This window comes from Ictalurus punctatus, chromosome 9, assembly GCF_001660625.3.
Source record: "Ictalurus punctatus breed USDA103 chromosome 9, Coco_2.0, whole genome shotgun sequence".
Lineage (NCBI taxonomy): Eukaryota > Metazoa > Chordata > Actinopteri > Siluriformes > Ictaluridae > Ictalurus > Ictalurus punctatus.
In genome coordinates this window covers 18,622,781-18,637,164 of record NC_030424.2, presented here as the reverse complement: position 1 = coordinate 18,637,164, position 14,384 = coordinate 18,622,781, and the positions used below count along the sequence as shown (strand labels likewise).

General features: G+C 39.0%; 1 protein-coding gene across 11 annotated transcripts in view; it reads left to right on the top strand.

The window, feature by feature from the left end:
• Positions 1–14,384, top strand: part of cdc42bpaa (CDC42 binding protein kinase alpha (DMPK-like) a) — a 60,778-nt gene that overhangs the window by 14,434 nt on the left and 31,960 nt on the right. For 10 of the 11 annotated variants that reach the window (XR_008396940.1, XR_008396939.1, XR_008396943.1 and 7 more), the window contains exons 3-6: positions 3,445–3,528; positions 3,701–3,796; positions 4,502–4,650; positions 13,628–13,721. Coding sequence is in view for 5 of the 11 variants with exons in the window: in XM_053682463.1 (XP_053538438.1) it covers positions 3,445–3,528; positions 3,701–3,796; positions 4,502–4,650; positions 13,628–13,721 (423 nt within the window). In the remaining 6 variants the exon portion in view is untranslated. Of the gene's footprint in view, positions 1–3,444; positions 3,529–3,700; positions 3,797–4,501; positions 4,651–13,627; positions 13,722–14,384 lie in introns of those variants that run through there. The other variant, XR_008396944.1, reaches the window with a different exon arrangement.

The window sequence follows — 14,384 nt, the reverse complement described above, 5'->3', positions numbered from 1 at the left end:
AGGTCCGTGCTGGTGGACTCTCCTCTTCAGGTCACCCCACAGGTTTTCTATTGGTTTCAAGTCAGGGGACTGGGATGGCCATGGCAGGACCTTAACTTTGTGGTCAGTAAACCATTATTGTGTTGATTTTAATATATGTCTTGGATCATTGTCCTTTTAAGCGTTCTGGCAGAGGCAGTCAGGTTTTCATTTAATAACTGTTGATATTTGATAGTCCATGATGCCATGCGTCCTAACGAAATATACAGGTCCTCTGGCAGAAAAACAGCCCCAAAACATTAAAGAGACACCACCATATTTAACCGTGGGCATGAGGTACTTTTCCATATGGCTACCTCTTTGTGTGTGCCAAAACCACCTCTGGTGTTTATTGCCAAAAGTTTCTATTTTGGTTTCATCTGACCATAGAACCCGGTCCTATTTGAAGTTCCAGTAGGGTCTGGCAGACTGAAGACGCTTGAGTTTGTTTTTGGATGAGAGTAGATGCTTTTTTTCTTGAACCCTTCCGAACAACTTGTGGTGATGTATGTGACTTCGGATTGTAGTTTTGGAGACTTTCTGACCCCAAGACTCAACTAACTTCTGCAGTTCTCCAGCTGTAATCATGGAGATTTTTTGGCCACTTGAACCATCCTCTTCACGGTGCATTGAGACAGTATAGACACACGTCCAATTCCAGGTTGGTTCATAACATTTCCAGTTGACTGGAGCTTCTAAATTATTGCCCTGATGGTGGAAATGGGCATTTTCAATGCTTGTGCTATTTTCTTATAGACACTTCCCTTTTGCCGCACATCACAGCTATATTATCCTTGGTCTTACCCATTGTTATGAATGACTAAGGGAATGTGGTCTGTGTGTTACCTCATATTTATACCCTTCTGAAACAGGAGGTCATGGTTGAACAAGTTCCTGCTCCTAGTCAACTAAGTGTACTAAATGGTGGTGTGTTTTTTTTTTTTTTTTTTTTTTTGGTTTTTTTTTTTTTTTTTTTTTTTTTTTATATCAGTGGAAATATACTTCAAATATTTTTTTCTCGTATGAATTCATAAGGGTGCTAATAATTATTGCACACCTGTATTTAACAAAGTTTTTTTTGAGAAACCTGTGTTTGCAATTGTTTGATATCCGTGAGAGCAGAGTATTTTTGTGAATTTCTTGAACAAAATATCAAACGTTTAAACAATAGACATTTTTTCACAGCCTAGTAATTCCAGTTCTCTTCATTTTGTTGTTTATTTGGGGGGGGGTCCTTTTAGCAGATAGATTTTGTCTGAAATTACAATCCAATTCCAAAAAAGTTGGGACAGTGGGAGAATGCTAATAAAATCAAAGAGGAGTGTTTTGTAAATGTACTTTGACTTGTATTTAAACAAAAAACGTTTAAAAATGAGGTATTTTATGTTTTACCTAATCAACTGCATAGTTTTTTGAAGATAAATGTTTATTTGGAAATTGATGCATGTAACACGTTCCAAAAAAAAGTTGTCACCGGGGCAATTTAAGACTAATAGAGATGTGTTGAAATAAGAAGGTGATGTGAAACAGGTGAGGCAATCATCTAATCATAGTATATAAGGAGCCTCTAAAAATGGCCTAGTCCTTCAAGATCAAGGATGGGTTGATGCTCGCCAATCTGTCAACAGATGCGTCAGCGAATAATCCAACACTTTGAAAACAACATTCCCCAAAGACAAATCGATAGGGTTTTGGGCCTTTCAGCTTCTACAGTGCACAATATAATTAAAATATTCAAGGAATCCGGACAAAATCCTGACCAAACTCTTAATTAAGTGTTATTAAAAGAAAAGATTATGTTACACAGTGGTAAACAGTCGACTGTTCCAACTGTTCTGGCGTGTGTTTAAGTCATCAGATTTGAAATATGTATATTTTAGAAAATAAACTAATTCAAAAAGTAAAACATCAAATAATGTGTGTTCAATATAGTACAGGGTGAAATTTAAAATTTTTTTTTTGTTTTTTGCGTTTTCTGTACTGTCCTAACTTTTTCGGAACTGGGGTTGTATATTCAAGGTCTCATGTATTCTACTGCCTTCAGTTTGAATCTACATAGTCTTAAATGAATGCTCGAATGTTTTTAAAAACCTAATTTATATCTATTCAAACTGTAGTGTACAGTATGCAGCCATGTACAGTGATTTAAATGTGGTAAGTGCATTGTGTAAGCACCATGCCAACAGGCCATGCACATTGATGTAGGCGGAGTGTGAAGCAGTTATTTCTTGCACTGGGTTAGTCAAGTTATAAATAAATAATAACATATAGTTATAATGATATTAATTAGCTTCATATCAGCCATAACAACAGCTATGTTATGAGGCAGCATCTGCAAATTAGCTTTCTAACTTTAGTCCACTTGGCAGTTAGTAATCAGTAACATGAAAATGGTCTTCAGTTAACCAGCTCATTCTAAAGGTCTGTCAGAATGTGATCATGAGCACATATGACTTTAGTTTTTCATATATACAATATTACCTATAATAAAGTAATCCAGTAAGGATTGCACTCAAACTTTTCACTAAAGAGTAAAATATTTGCATACTTGGTTCTATTTGGGAGAGTGGGAAGCCACTAAGTAAAAGTTTGCTCCTCTTTATTTAAACAAAACATTGTCACACTAGTGTTTGGGTTGAACGCTACCGTTAACAAACATGCTGTCTTATTTTCATTCTAAGAGAGAGAAGCACTGCAGCGCCTCTCATTTTTAACATTAAATGAGAAATGCCTGATTTAGTTTAAAAATTGTTTTGTTTATTTCAATATTCTTTTGAACTTTTATTCTAGCATGTTTAGTTTGTTTGAAATCAACCCACATACTTTTTGTTTGACCTATAATACATTTGTTAATTCGCAAGAAATACTGTTTAGTCTAAATCTGTGTCTGTTGCATGCACCGCTTATGATCACTTAAGATGACCTTACATGGATGTGTTCTAACACACAAGCTTTGATTCATTCAGTGCTGTTGTGCAATATTCAACACACTTGGAGGACATGCTCTTTTGATTAACTTGAGCCAAGTATACTTGGGTACTCAAGGGATACTCAAGGGCTCAGTCTCTGTAGCTGTCAGCTGGTATTCAACTGCAGAGGAAAAGAGTTCATTTCAGTTCATTAGGTGACACATCCCTATGAGAGCAATGTCTTCTCTGTACCTAAATTCCTTAATTAAGAATAGTCCTTCATTCTCTTTTGTTTCTAGGGCATTATGTATCTACTAACTTGAACTAAGCCATTGTGTAACTTAAGACATTTATGCTCAGATGTCACTGCAATTAGACAACTATTATATCTACACCAGAATCTTTCAATAAACAACAAACACACACAGACGATTCTGTTGAGTTTTAGAAATATTCTTTACATTATATTTAAATAATTTATTACCAGGAAGTTGTTTTTCTTGTTTGTGTATTCCAGGTAGCAGTTGTGAAGGTGAAGAACTCTGACAAGGTTTTTGCCATGAAAATTCTCAATAAGTGGGAGATGCTGAAAAGAGCTGAGGTACATGTCAAATGATGACAGTAATGTGGATGATAAATTTGCAGAAATAAGTCCTGTCTATTTAAATGATGCATCAGCCATATCAGCATACTAATTTAATATACTGAATTGAACCCGTTTATTAGGATGTCAGAAGATGATGCTTAATGTAACGGCGATGGTTTGTTTGTAGACTGCATGCTTTCGGGAGGAGCGGGATGTTCTGGTGAACGGGGACAGTCAATGGATCACAACACTACATTATGCCTTCCAAGATGACAACTTTCTGGTGAGCTTACAATAACAATGACGTCACTGCTAATTAATCAGTGTTTTGTTGATTGTGCCGGTGTCCCGGTAGAATTGTCCACTAACATGGTGCCAGTGCTGCTCCTGTAGCTGCCGGTTTGTTCAGGTAACCAGCAAACTTCTGTATAATCCAATTTGCATTTCCACTGGTATGAGAGCCAAACCATTACATCTTTAAATGTGAGTTTGCCATGGCATAAGTAATCATGAATAACAGTAGAGTACTGCATACATTTTAGTTCTTCCTTTAAAAGCTCTATCGCGATTCAGAACTCAACTAATTTTGCTGGAATAGACCCTTTTGAGGTGAAAAGTGTGGAACTGGCACCAGCACTGACACCATGTTGGTGGGAAAATTATAGCAGTGCCACAGTGTTAGAATTATTCCAATTTTAACCCGGTTTTTTTTTTTGTTTTTTTTTTTGTTTTTTTTTGGGTGGGGGGTGATTATGTCCATCCTGGCGGTATTTCATTTAAGGCCAGAAGAGTGCTTCTGACTTCTTAAGTCCTGTTATGTAAAGTGTTTGTTATTTAAGGCTCTTCTTAATAAGACACAACCTACACCCGATAAGAGCCGAGACAGATGGACAAGCACAGGTTGCTGAGGAACATGAACAATACTTGGTGAATGTAACAGTCTGACACAGTAATGTAATATGGCTACTGGCATGGCTGTCTCCTGCAGTATCTGGTGATGGATTACTATGTGGGCGGAGATCTCCTGACGCTGCTGAGTAAGTTTGAGGACCGCTTACCTGAGGACATGGCCCGATTTTACCTGGCTGAAATGGTGCTGGCTATTGACTCTGTACATCAGCTTCATTATGTCCACAGGTAAGGCTTCATGGAGGCTTTTCAGCAGAGATCGAGCAGTCATGCATACTCTTTACCTGGACAGTTTGACATGGGGGCGGGGACCGTTCTGGTCAGTTCTCCCTAAGAGACAGATTGCTGCATGGTGTCCTTTGAGAAACCAAGTTAGCTGCATTATGATGATTGAGTGCTTTGAGATTTCTGTAATCACATAATGCATCTTGTGGATCTGCACAATCTGTGCCTGGTGTTTCTGTTAGTGTTTCTTCTTGTAGTTCTTTCTTTAAAAGATTTCTGTGGCACCCAGGTTCTTCACTGGAGGTGATCTAAGCTGTTAATTGCATGCTTCTGAGGAGCAGATCTGAACTGTGAGTGTGGAGACTGCTCGCTCAATTCAGGATTAAAGATGTAGGTAATTACTTTTTTGGTTGTGCAGAGAGGTGTCCAGGACATTAAAGAATGTTTAACAGGCCTGGCTTTTTATGGTCTTCCTTACAACATTAGACAGACAATATTGTGGAAAATCTTTAATGGAAACTTTTTTTTTGTACGGAAATATCTACAAACTAAAATAAAGTGCTTGTGACAAATATACACCCCCCCCTTTTCCTATGCATCTTTTTATTGCATACATAATATGCTGCTTTAAATAACATTTGAAAGTTGCCAGTAGCTGCTACACAAATATAAAAATGGGCTTTGATGCTATGTAAAGCAGTTATTGTTGTGATCGGGGGTCGATTCAGGAAAAGGCCAGTCTGAGCTTCCTGTTGGCACAGCCATGCTGTTGAGCTAGTGTTGAGCTAGTGTTTCTGTGAGGACCAAACCACAATTCAGTGCTGCAGCCCAAGTCTGTTCCTTTTGTGGAGGTTTATTGTCCAGTTACTATATTCTTAACATAGTTTAAATTTGTTCATTACAGTATGCTGTCTCAGTGGATGGCTGTAGCACAGTAGTGAGTTTTGATTGGAGAAGAGCTGTTATATCAAGGACCGTATTTCTGTAAAATGATTTTGGAGCGTAATCTTTGAACTTAGCTTTTGACTTATCACATGGTGGTAGGATAAGGATGACGTACCTTGTAGCTGCAGAACCAGTGTTCCAAGATGGCTTAGTGATGGTGATAAAGATGCTAGTGATAAACAAATTAGTTTTGATATTAATCTAGTTTGACAAGTTTCGCAGCTATTAATACGTCTCGATGAACATGGCACTGCAAATCATGACTTGGCAGCAGTTACTGATACTGAAATCCTGCCGATGTCCCACCCTGTGAAAGCTAGTTTACCAGCAGCTAACTAGCTGTCTATCTATTTGGAATTACAGGCGATATTTCCAAACTGTATATTCATACATATTCAGACATTCTGGCAAATGTAGTCATGTTCTTAGCCATTTGGTGCTTTTTTGTGTATTCAGAACAGATATTCAAAATGATATTATGCTTAAAACATTTGAATAATTATTAAGTTACCTGTTCAGGTGTACTTTAAGGGTAACACTGTGTATCTGCTTAGCTAAGGGCCTGACCCTGTACCCTCGTGTCATAAGATGAGCACCCCACATCGTCAGGGCTTTAGAGCATGCACAACTCAACATGGAAAAAGGCGTTCCTTTCTTACTAGTATTGTTTCAGTTTGTTATTCTCAACTCTTCTATGTGTAAGTGCGTATGTTTATTTTAAAGGGCGTCATTTGACAAGTGTACCACTCATGGATCCCAAAAGCGTATCCAAGATTTTGTCTCCTATCAGGCTCTGACAAGCTCACCTGTGTCAATGGTCGGGAACATGCATGCCAACCTGTCTCTGATGCATTATATAACACACCCAACTCCCCCAGTCAGCTGCTGCTAAGATGCAACTAGGCAGGGATCTTCTCTGTACAGTATTACTTCGATATGCGTTTGCTTTTTTAGTTTCTGATTCAATCTTGCTTTTGTCATTGCAGAAGAGGAGAAGATTGATGCGTGAAACCTAAATTACTCTCAGTAATTGCTGTTTTTTCTTTTTAATTGGCATTTGTCTCTCAAGGTCCGTTATTATGATGAGCAGTTTGTGCTTTATGTAGGTGTAGGCTGTTGTGCTCATCTTGCATATGTCTTGAAAGGAGAGAAAAATAGAAACACAGGAAGAAGTATGCAAGAGAACGAAACAAATTTGGACCAGCGCGAGAGAGAGGCGTATTGAGCAAAACTGGAGGCAGTGGGAGGAATGCTGAGCTTGGGCGTGGTGAGCCGCAGCTGTGCAGAGCCTGTGAGTGTATGTCCTGGGCTGGAATGCTGGGACCTCCCTCAGGAATGAGCAGTCCTTCAGTCTCAGTGTCTCTGTGGGAAAGGAGGAGCAGTCATGTTTCATACGTCCCCTGACCTCCAGAGCTCATAACCCCAAAACTCTGACTCACCATGAGTTACATGGAACCTCAAGCACAAAGTGGTTCACATTCCTCAGCTCTGTGTTCGTAGGAAGCACTGGACGCAGTGAGGCTGGAGCGTGTAGTACAGCACTGTAATCTTCCCACAACCGCGTAGTTTCCTGCTCCTAGATCAGCCTGCAGAACGAGGCTGTGGGTAAAACAAAGTTGAACTGCATTTCAGGGCTTTATAGAGGACGTCATTTCTGTGTAACACAGGCTGCATAAAGTTAATATTCACTCTTGTGCAGATGTTTTCTGCTTGCAAGAAATTAGACTGAAGAAACTCAGTGGGCAGGATGATTTTGGGTATGTGATCTGCCTCTTTCATGTATATGACACTTATCATTCAGAAGCTGTTGAATTTGATAAAGTACACCCATGGAATTTTTGGCCATTTTAATTTGGTCGCACATTTTAATTTGTATCAAATAGAGATTGTGTTCAATGTTGAGAATAAATAAGACGTATTATTTAAAAAATAATATGGGCACACAGAAATTTCAGTCACTGAATATCTTTGTTGTGGCATATTTTTTTTTGCTGAAAAATGGCAAAAACTGTTTTAAAGGTGTAAATGTTGTAGTTTCTTTATATTTACATACTTAATTACCTAGCTGCCTACCTACCTATAGAACAAATATTTTTCTTTTGTGTTGTCAGAGGCCCCCTACATTCACCACTTTTACAGAGATTGATACACCACCTGAATTGATGACATCCTGGTCAATATGCAGATCATGTATTATTGTATTTCTTTCTTTATTTTTGTTTTGTGATTTTATTTTATTTTTAAATTCACTGTTTAGTTTTTTTTCCTCCACATTTGGGAGGCAAGCATTTTAGTTCAATCCATCAATAATTAATATTTATGGGCTTTCTGTATTAAACCATTAAAATGTACAATAATTACTTGTCCAATATCCCCAAGAAATTAGTTAACTGGACTCATTTACCTTATTTAGTCCAGGTTGGAGGTTCAGTGAACAATTGTGCAGTTTCTGGATTAAAAAAAAAGTCAGTTCTAATATTTTTCATAACAGTAGCACCTGTAGAGGAAATGAGCAATAATCATGACAGGATGTGGTGTCATTCTCAAGCCACATTGGGTGGAAGTGGTAAGCCACTTCGCTTTTTCTCTTTTTGCAGGGTGTGTGTGGCTGAGTGAAGTGTAAATAAGTGGTAGACCGTGCAGACAATGCTCTGTGACAGATAGGGCCAGAGGGTCAGTCTGTTGCACTGTGGTCCTACTGAGGCCCTGCAGCTAAGGCACATGGCCTCCACAGGGCTTAAGAGAAAAGCTGGTGGTAGTGGTGGTGGCTTTTTTTGTTTGTTTTTTTTTGTGTTGGCCTCATTCTGTTTCTGAACCTGCTGAATGATCACTCAGTCATCCTTTCTCTTCACTATTTGTATCTTTCATGTGATATATGCATCTGGTTGTTTATGGTATTAGCAGTCAGTACCCAGCTTTGGACCCCCCCCCCCCCCCCCCCCCCCCCCCTTTTTTTTTAAATGTGTCAACAGGGGGCTGCTGCTGTGTTTTTCTTTTTCAAGAATGTTATAAATAAAGTAAAGGGACCTTTGGCCAGTTGAGGAGTGGGAAATAAAGTTCTGATATCTGCAGACACTCTCACACATGTTGTTATAAAGTAGTTTCTCATCATCATTCCTTGGGACAAGGAGGAAAATTACTGATAATCACAACAAGATTACTTTGAAAGGAGGAGATTCATTTTTTTCCCCTGTTCTGTGACAGACATAAATTAAGGCAACCGAGGGGAATGCTGGATCATGTTAAAGAGCTGAACCTACCCTTAGCTGTTGCTGATTTAAAGAAATATTAGAAATGGTTTTTAAAAAAACAAGCTCTCAACCCTGCTCTCTCTGTGGAAGAGTTGCTCTAGAGATTATGCTTTCTATATGCTTACACTCACTCACATTGGTAATGTGTGCAGTAGACTGTAGCTCTCTCTCTTGTCTCCTGACTGGTGAGAGATCAAGGGAGTGTAGTGTCCTCATACACAATGCCCGGTCTCTGTAAACACTACTTTAGAGCAGATAAGAGTTTGAGTCACCTCCGCAGCATGCCATGATCCACGCATCTCACACATGCCTTAATTGGAAATCTCCAGAATTGCCCTTTTTTTTTCTTTTCCCTCCCTATCTCCTAACTCTTTCTGTCTTTTGTCCCCATTTTGTCTGCCCCTCCCTCTTTCCTTTATTTCTCCTTCTTCCTCTGCATTTCTGGTCTTCTCTCTGAGGCAACAGCACTCATTCTGCCTTTATGATTCTGACCACTGTGTTTTCTCTTCATCGTTTATCTTTCTGAGAATCACAAGGTGTCTGTAGGTCTTTTGTGGGTCGTCTTTCTCTCTGAACATACTGCCAATAAAACTGTGTTCCGTGTCTTCCTCCTGCAAGTATGCCCGTGTTTACACGCTACAGCATGCCTCTGACGCTCATCCTAGCCCTCAGCTTGGCAGATTCTGCCAAATTTGGGAAAGCCTGGCTCCGTGCTCTGTGTGTGTGTGTGTGTGTGGCTGGCTGGCTGGCTGGCTGTGCCAGGGCCAGTAATAGCTTCCTCGTTTGTTTTTGTCCTTCTATTATGAAGTTAAGGGGCATTTCAGACAAAAATAGTATTCAAGTTTCTGTATCAAACTGCCACACACACAGACCAAAACATTAAGCCTTTTCTCCATGTGTGTGGACTGCACGTACTGTAGTTCGGAGGGGATTGTAGTGGCAAGTAAAGTTTAATCCAACTCCAATTTGAGCACGTTTGCTGCTTACTCGGAGGAAAAATGTCTTTATTTTGCTGTACAGACAATTCACACATTTGCCATAACATCGGGGTAAAAACACAGCATGGCAACATGATAGCAGTGAGACAGATGCTCATGATACACTGGCAAAGTTAGCCCTGTCTTTTTGTGTTGCAAAACTGAAATACAAAAAATACATTTTGAATAGTTTGAAGATTTGCTGCTAATCTATGTGGTAATCAAAGACTCACTCAGGAAGCCACAGACCTGCTTGCCGATGGTTTCCCGTAATCGTGCTAAGCATGCAACTCTTCTGATAATGAAATAATTGAATCACAGTCAGAAGCCATAGACCATATTCCAGATTAGTGGGAGTTGATTGCTGTTTATCAGAAAGAGAGGCATGTTGACAAACATGACCTCTACTGTTGTCACACAAAATGCTATTCCTGACAAACCACATTTATTTTATGTTTTGTAAGATTTCTAACCCCTCTGTGTTTTACAGATACACTTTTGTGTCTTGATAAATGGTATTGTTTCCACAGTAATAATAATAAAAAATGACATCTTAGTCAAATTAATACAGACCAAACACAATGTAAATGTACAAAACATAATGTTTATACGATGCAGCTCTTGCATCTAATGTACTGTGACTGAGTGGATCTAAACAACTTTCTCAAGTGTTTATCCATTTGGTCACAGGCTTGCGTCTCAGCATGTTGGCTGGTCAGCTTAGGACCAGGAGGAGAAATGGTTATTTTTAACCTAGTAGTGTGCTTTACTCAGGCTCACTGATCCTTGACCACACACACACTGACATCTCCCCTTGACAGAGTCTAGCCACCTGCCCACCTGTGACACCTGATCCTACCCAGCTCTTCACCACCTGCTTCACTTTGTGTGTTTTATCTCACGGACACAGATGCGCTCATGCACATCCATCCACCAAGCAAACCCATGGTTCCCTTCTGCTGACATACCCTTTATTCACTGGCTTTCACATCACTAATCATAGGATCAGCTGTGAAAGATCGGTCAGCTGTGTTAATTTCGGTAGATCAGCTGTATTCATCTTCCATCACTTCAGCATTGCATAATTTAGGGTTTTCCTCTCATGACATTCATAAACTAATTGAATTAGACATATTAGGATACAGAAGGCAATTTGAGGAAGAACAATGTACACCATGTTACTTCATAATTCTTTCATGCTAATTCTGTATTAAAGTCTAGTATTGTCCTTGGTTCAGTATTCAGGGCAACAGTTTCATTAGCGTTTATGTCTTTAGGTGACTAGGGATTATTGTAGAGGATTGCAGAAACAGCATTGATGAGTGCATGGGTGGGGGAAGGTGGTCAGTCCTCTCACTTCCTTGACCATATGTCAACTTTTTCAGTCATGACACAGACAATATGCACATTTGTTTTGTCTACTGAAGATGCCTGTCTAATGTAGACTTAATACTATGTGCTACTATGTTTCTGTATTCCAAGTAGGTGCCTCTATTACACATCCTTCAAGTCATCATTCGAAGTAAATAAGATATTCACCAGATTCCCAATAGCAACAGGAATGAAATATGCTGCCAGTCACTTCATTTCTGTTTGTCTTTGATGTTGCCATGGCAATCCTCAAAAATGAAGTAGCTAATAATGGTAATATTTTGTGCAATAATGTTTAAGTATTTAAACTTACTAAAGCTTTAGTGTTTGTGGACCTTGTAGAAGATTGGGACATTGACAGTGCTTAAACCGCCTGATAATAGTTAAGAGCTAAAAAAGATATATATATTTACCTGGAATTGGGAACCATGTGTAATATTGAATTACATTGTCCAGTTGTTTCTTTTGCTTTTTGATTACTGGAGGGTCTCTTTGATCATTTTTTTTTTGCCACTGTGTCACTCCATGCCTAGAAATTGACAGGTACAGTTCAGTTTTCCAGCAGGCGTAAATTAAAGAAATGATTCTAAGGCCTCCCATTTATAATATTGATGTCAGAATTTGCGAAGCTTGTATCACACATCACTAAAAGTTTCATTGTGTGCTGTGAGTAACTTCCCCAACCACAGATATTCCTCATGATTATTCTGTGGGTAAGTTGATCAGTCATGCCATTGCCAGGACTCAGTTAGTGTAAATCATTTTTGTGCTGGCCTTTTTCAAACCATGTCACTTGAAAGATTCACCAATGTGTTTTCAGTGTATTACATGACATACCAAAATTGCAGTGTGCATCATATCATCATATCGTTTGCAGTCCTAGATGAATAGCCAACTCTGATCTTTTCTCAGCATGGTACAGGAGAAATTGGGGCATTACACCTTGTGACTTAAAAGTATTTCCCAAATGTACCCATGCTATGTGTTTGTCTGTTTGGGCAAGAGCTGCCACCTGCTGGACTGCTGAGTTGGAGTGTTGGAGAGCTAGAATAAGCTATGGGCTCTAGTGTTCTCATTGCTCAGTAATGAAGAGCTAGTCATTTACTCGGTAACATTTGCCATGCCTAAAGACATTATAATTATTTGTTTGCTAAATGCTGCTTAATTTCACAGTGGTTTTAACTGTCACAGAATGTAGAAGTTCTTAGTTAAATAATGTAATTTATTTTCAAACTATTGGTCCACAAAATGATGACTAAGTGACAAATCTTTTGTGAATTCTTTGCATGTTAATTGACAAATGAAGTCCGGCAATAACTGCAGCTTGTGTGCTCTCGCTCTCTCTGGGTTTCATATGAATGTTGCTCAGTATTCTCTTGGGGTGGTTCTCCAGTAGCCCTAGCTCTCTGTAAACACTGATGCAAAGAAGGCAGAATGGGGAGGAGGAACAAATAAACAGTCTATAATAAGGTGGAAATTGGAGACAATCCAAAGTACTGTACAACCTCTCACTTTTTCCCTGGAATGTCAAACATGGTCAACCACAAGCAAGAGATGCTCCAACGTCTCACTGTCTCAGTATAATTTGTTTAGTTTTTTTAAATGCATATTCTGTAGTGTATGTAGATGGTTTTTAATGCCCCCAGGTAATCTTGACACAAACTCCTGCTCAGGCTTGCCACTTTTATGTTGGGGACTTTACGGAGTTCTAATCTAGTGCACTTTCATTTTTCTTCTTTTAAACAAATATTTTATGCATCTTTCTTCAGTTTAATTTTTTTTTCCAGTTCAAGAAGCACTATTCCTGTTCTTTCTTTTGTTTGTGTATCCTGGAAAATCAGTGTAATAGTTAGCTTTATATTATTTGGGCAACACTGAGTGATGGACAAAACAGAAAAGACAGCTCGTTTCCAGGTCTTTACAGTCCAACAGTCCATGTTTCAGTTTATGCCTAAAATTTCAGTTTATAGCTCCACACTGTAAGAATTGTCGTGAAGGTGTTAATGTGTAGACTTTCGTAACCTCAAGAGGAATTCAGTTTCCGTTGGAGTCTGTACTCCCGACTCTGCTTCTTCTGCTGACGTACACAAGACTCCTGTAGAACTCAGTCATGCAGCTGGAATGAGAATTTCTATCATGGTTTGGTGTCCATGGTCTCTTTGTGCTGTGTTATGAGTTCAAGTATGTGATTTCATTAGAGGCACACTTAGGGTATATATGGTGTTCTGGCCCCAAAGCCAAGGTGAGTTTGAAGAGGCAGAACTAATTGACTGCTTGTCATTTTAACTTGCTCTGGTTTTGCTCAGAGTTCTCACTTCATCTTTCAGGGCCCGATGTTTGGTTTTCCATATATTACTAATCCACCATTTGTATTTGGTTAATGCTGTATTTGTAAATATATTGAATTGAACGTTGTTCTCTCTCTCTCTTTTGCAGAGACATCAAGCCAGACAACATTCTCTTGGATATGAACGGACACATTCGGCTGGCTGATTTTGGCTCCTGCCTTAAACTCATGGATGACGGAACGGTAAGGATGTAGTCCCACTGCTAAGCCTTTGGCATGTAAGATTTTGGAATGCTGTTTCTTACAGAAAAACATTTTGTAACATGGATTGTGCTGTGCCCTTTGTTGCTGTACAGATTAATCTCGCATCATCAGAAGAGAATTCAGGGTGATGTCCCAAACCACACAATATGCACAAAATAGTATGCCTAAAAAGCAATGACCATCATGCAGTTTGAAGTTTGGAACATGGCCCAAGTGTTCACGACGAACACATTATTCAACATGCTAGTCAAACACGGAGCAAAAAATATACATGAAGGGCGTCTTGGATGACGCTGAACAGAGTTTGAAATATGAAAATACAGATGACCATCTTTCATTAGCGTCACACCAACACTTTATCTCCCTGATTGGTTGCTGGCACTTGCCTATCACCAGGTAGTAAAACTTCAATCGTGCATAATGCAGGTACTATCAAAACAAAACGGTCCGATTTAACCACAAGGCTCTTAAAAAAAAAAAACAATTTTCTTAGCAAGGCAAATGTCAAAAAATATTCTTTGTGGAATTTCTCTTTGATTGTCTTGCTCAGTCTGTGGAACAGTAATCCCAAAAGAACATGAGTTAGAAAGGCAAATTATTATTAGAATATCTCCCTGAAAAGTCCTAAGGCATCTAGGAAAT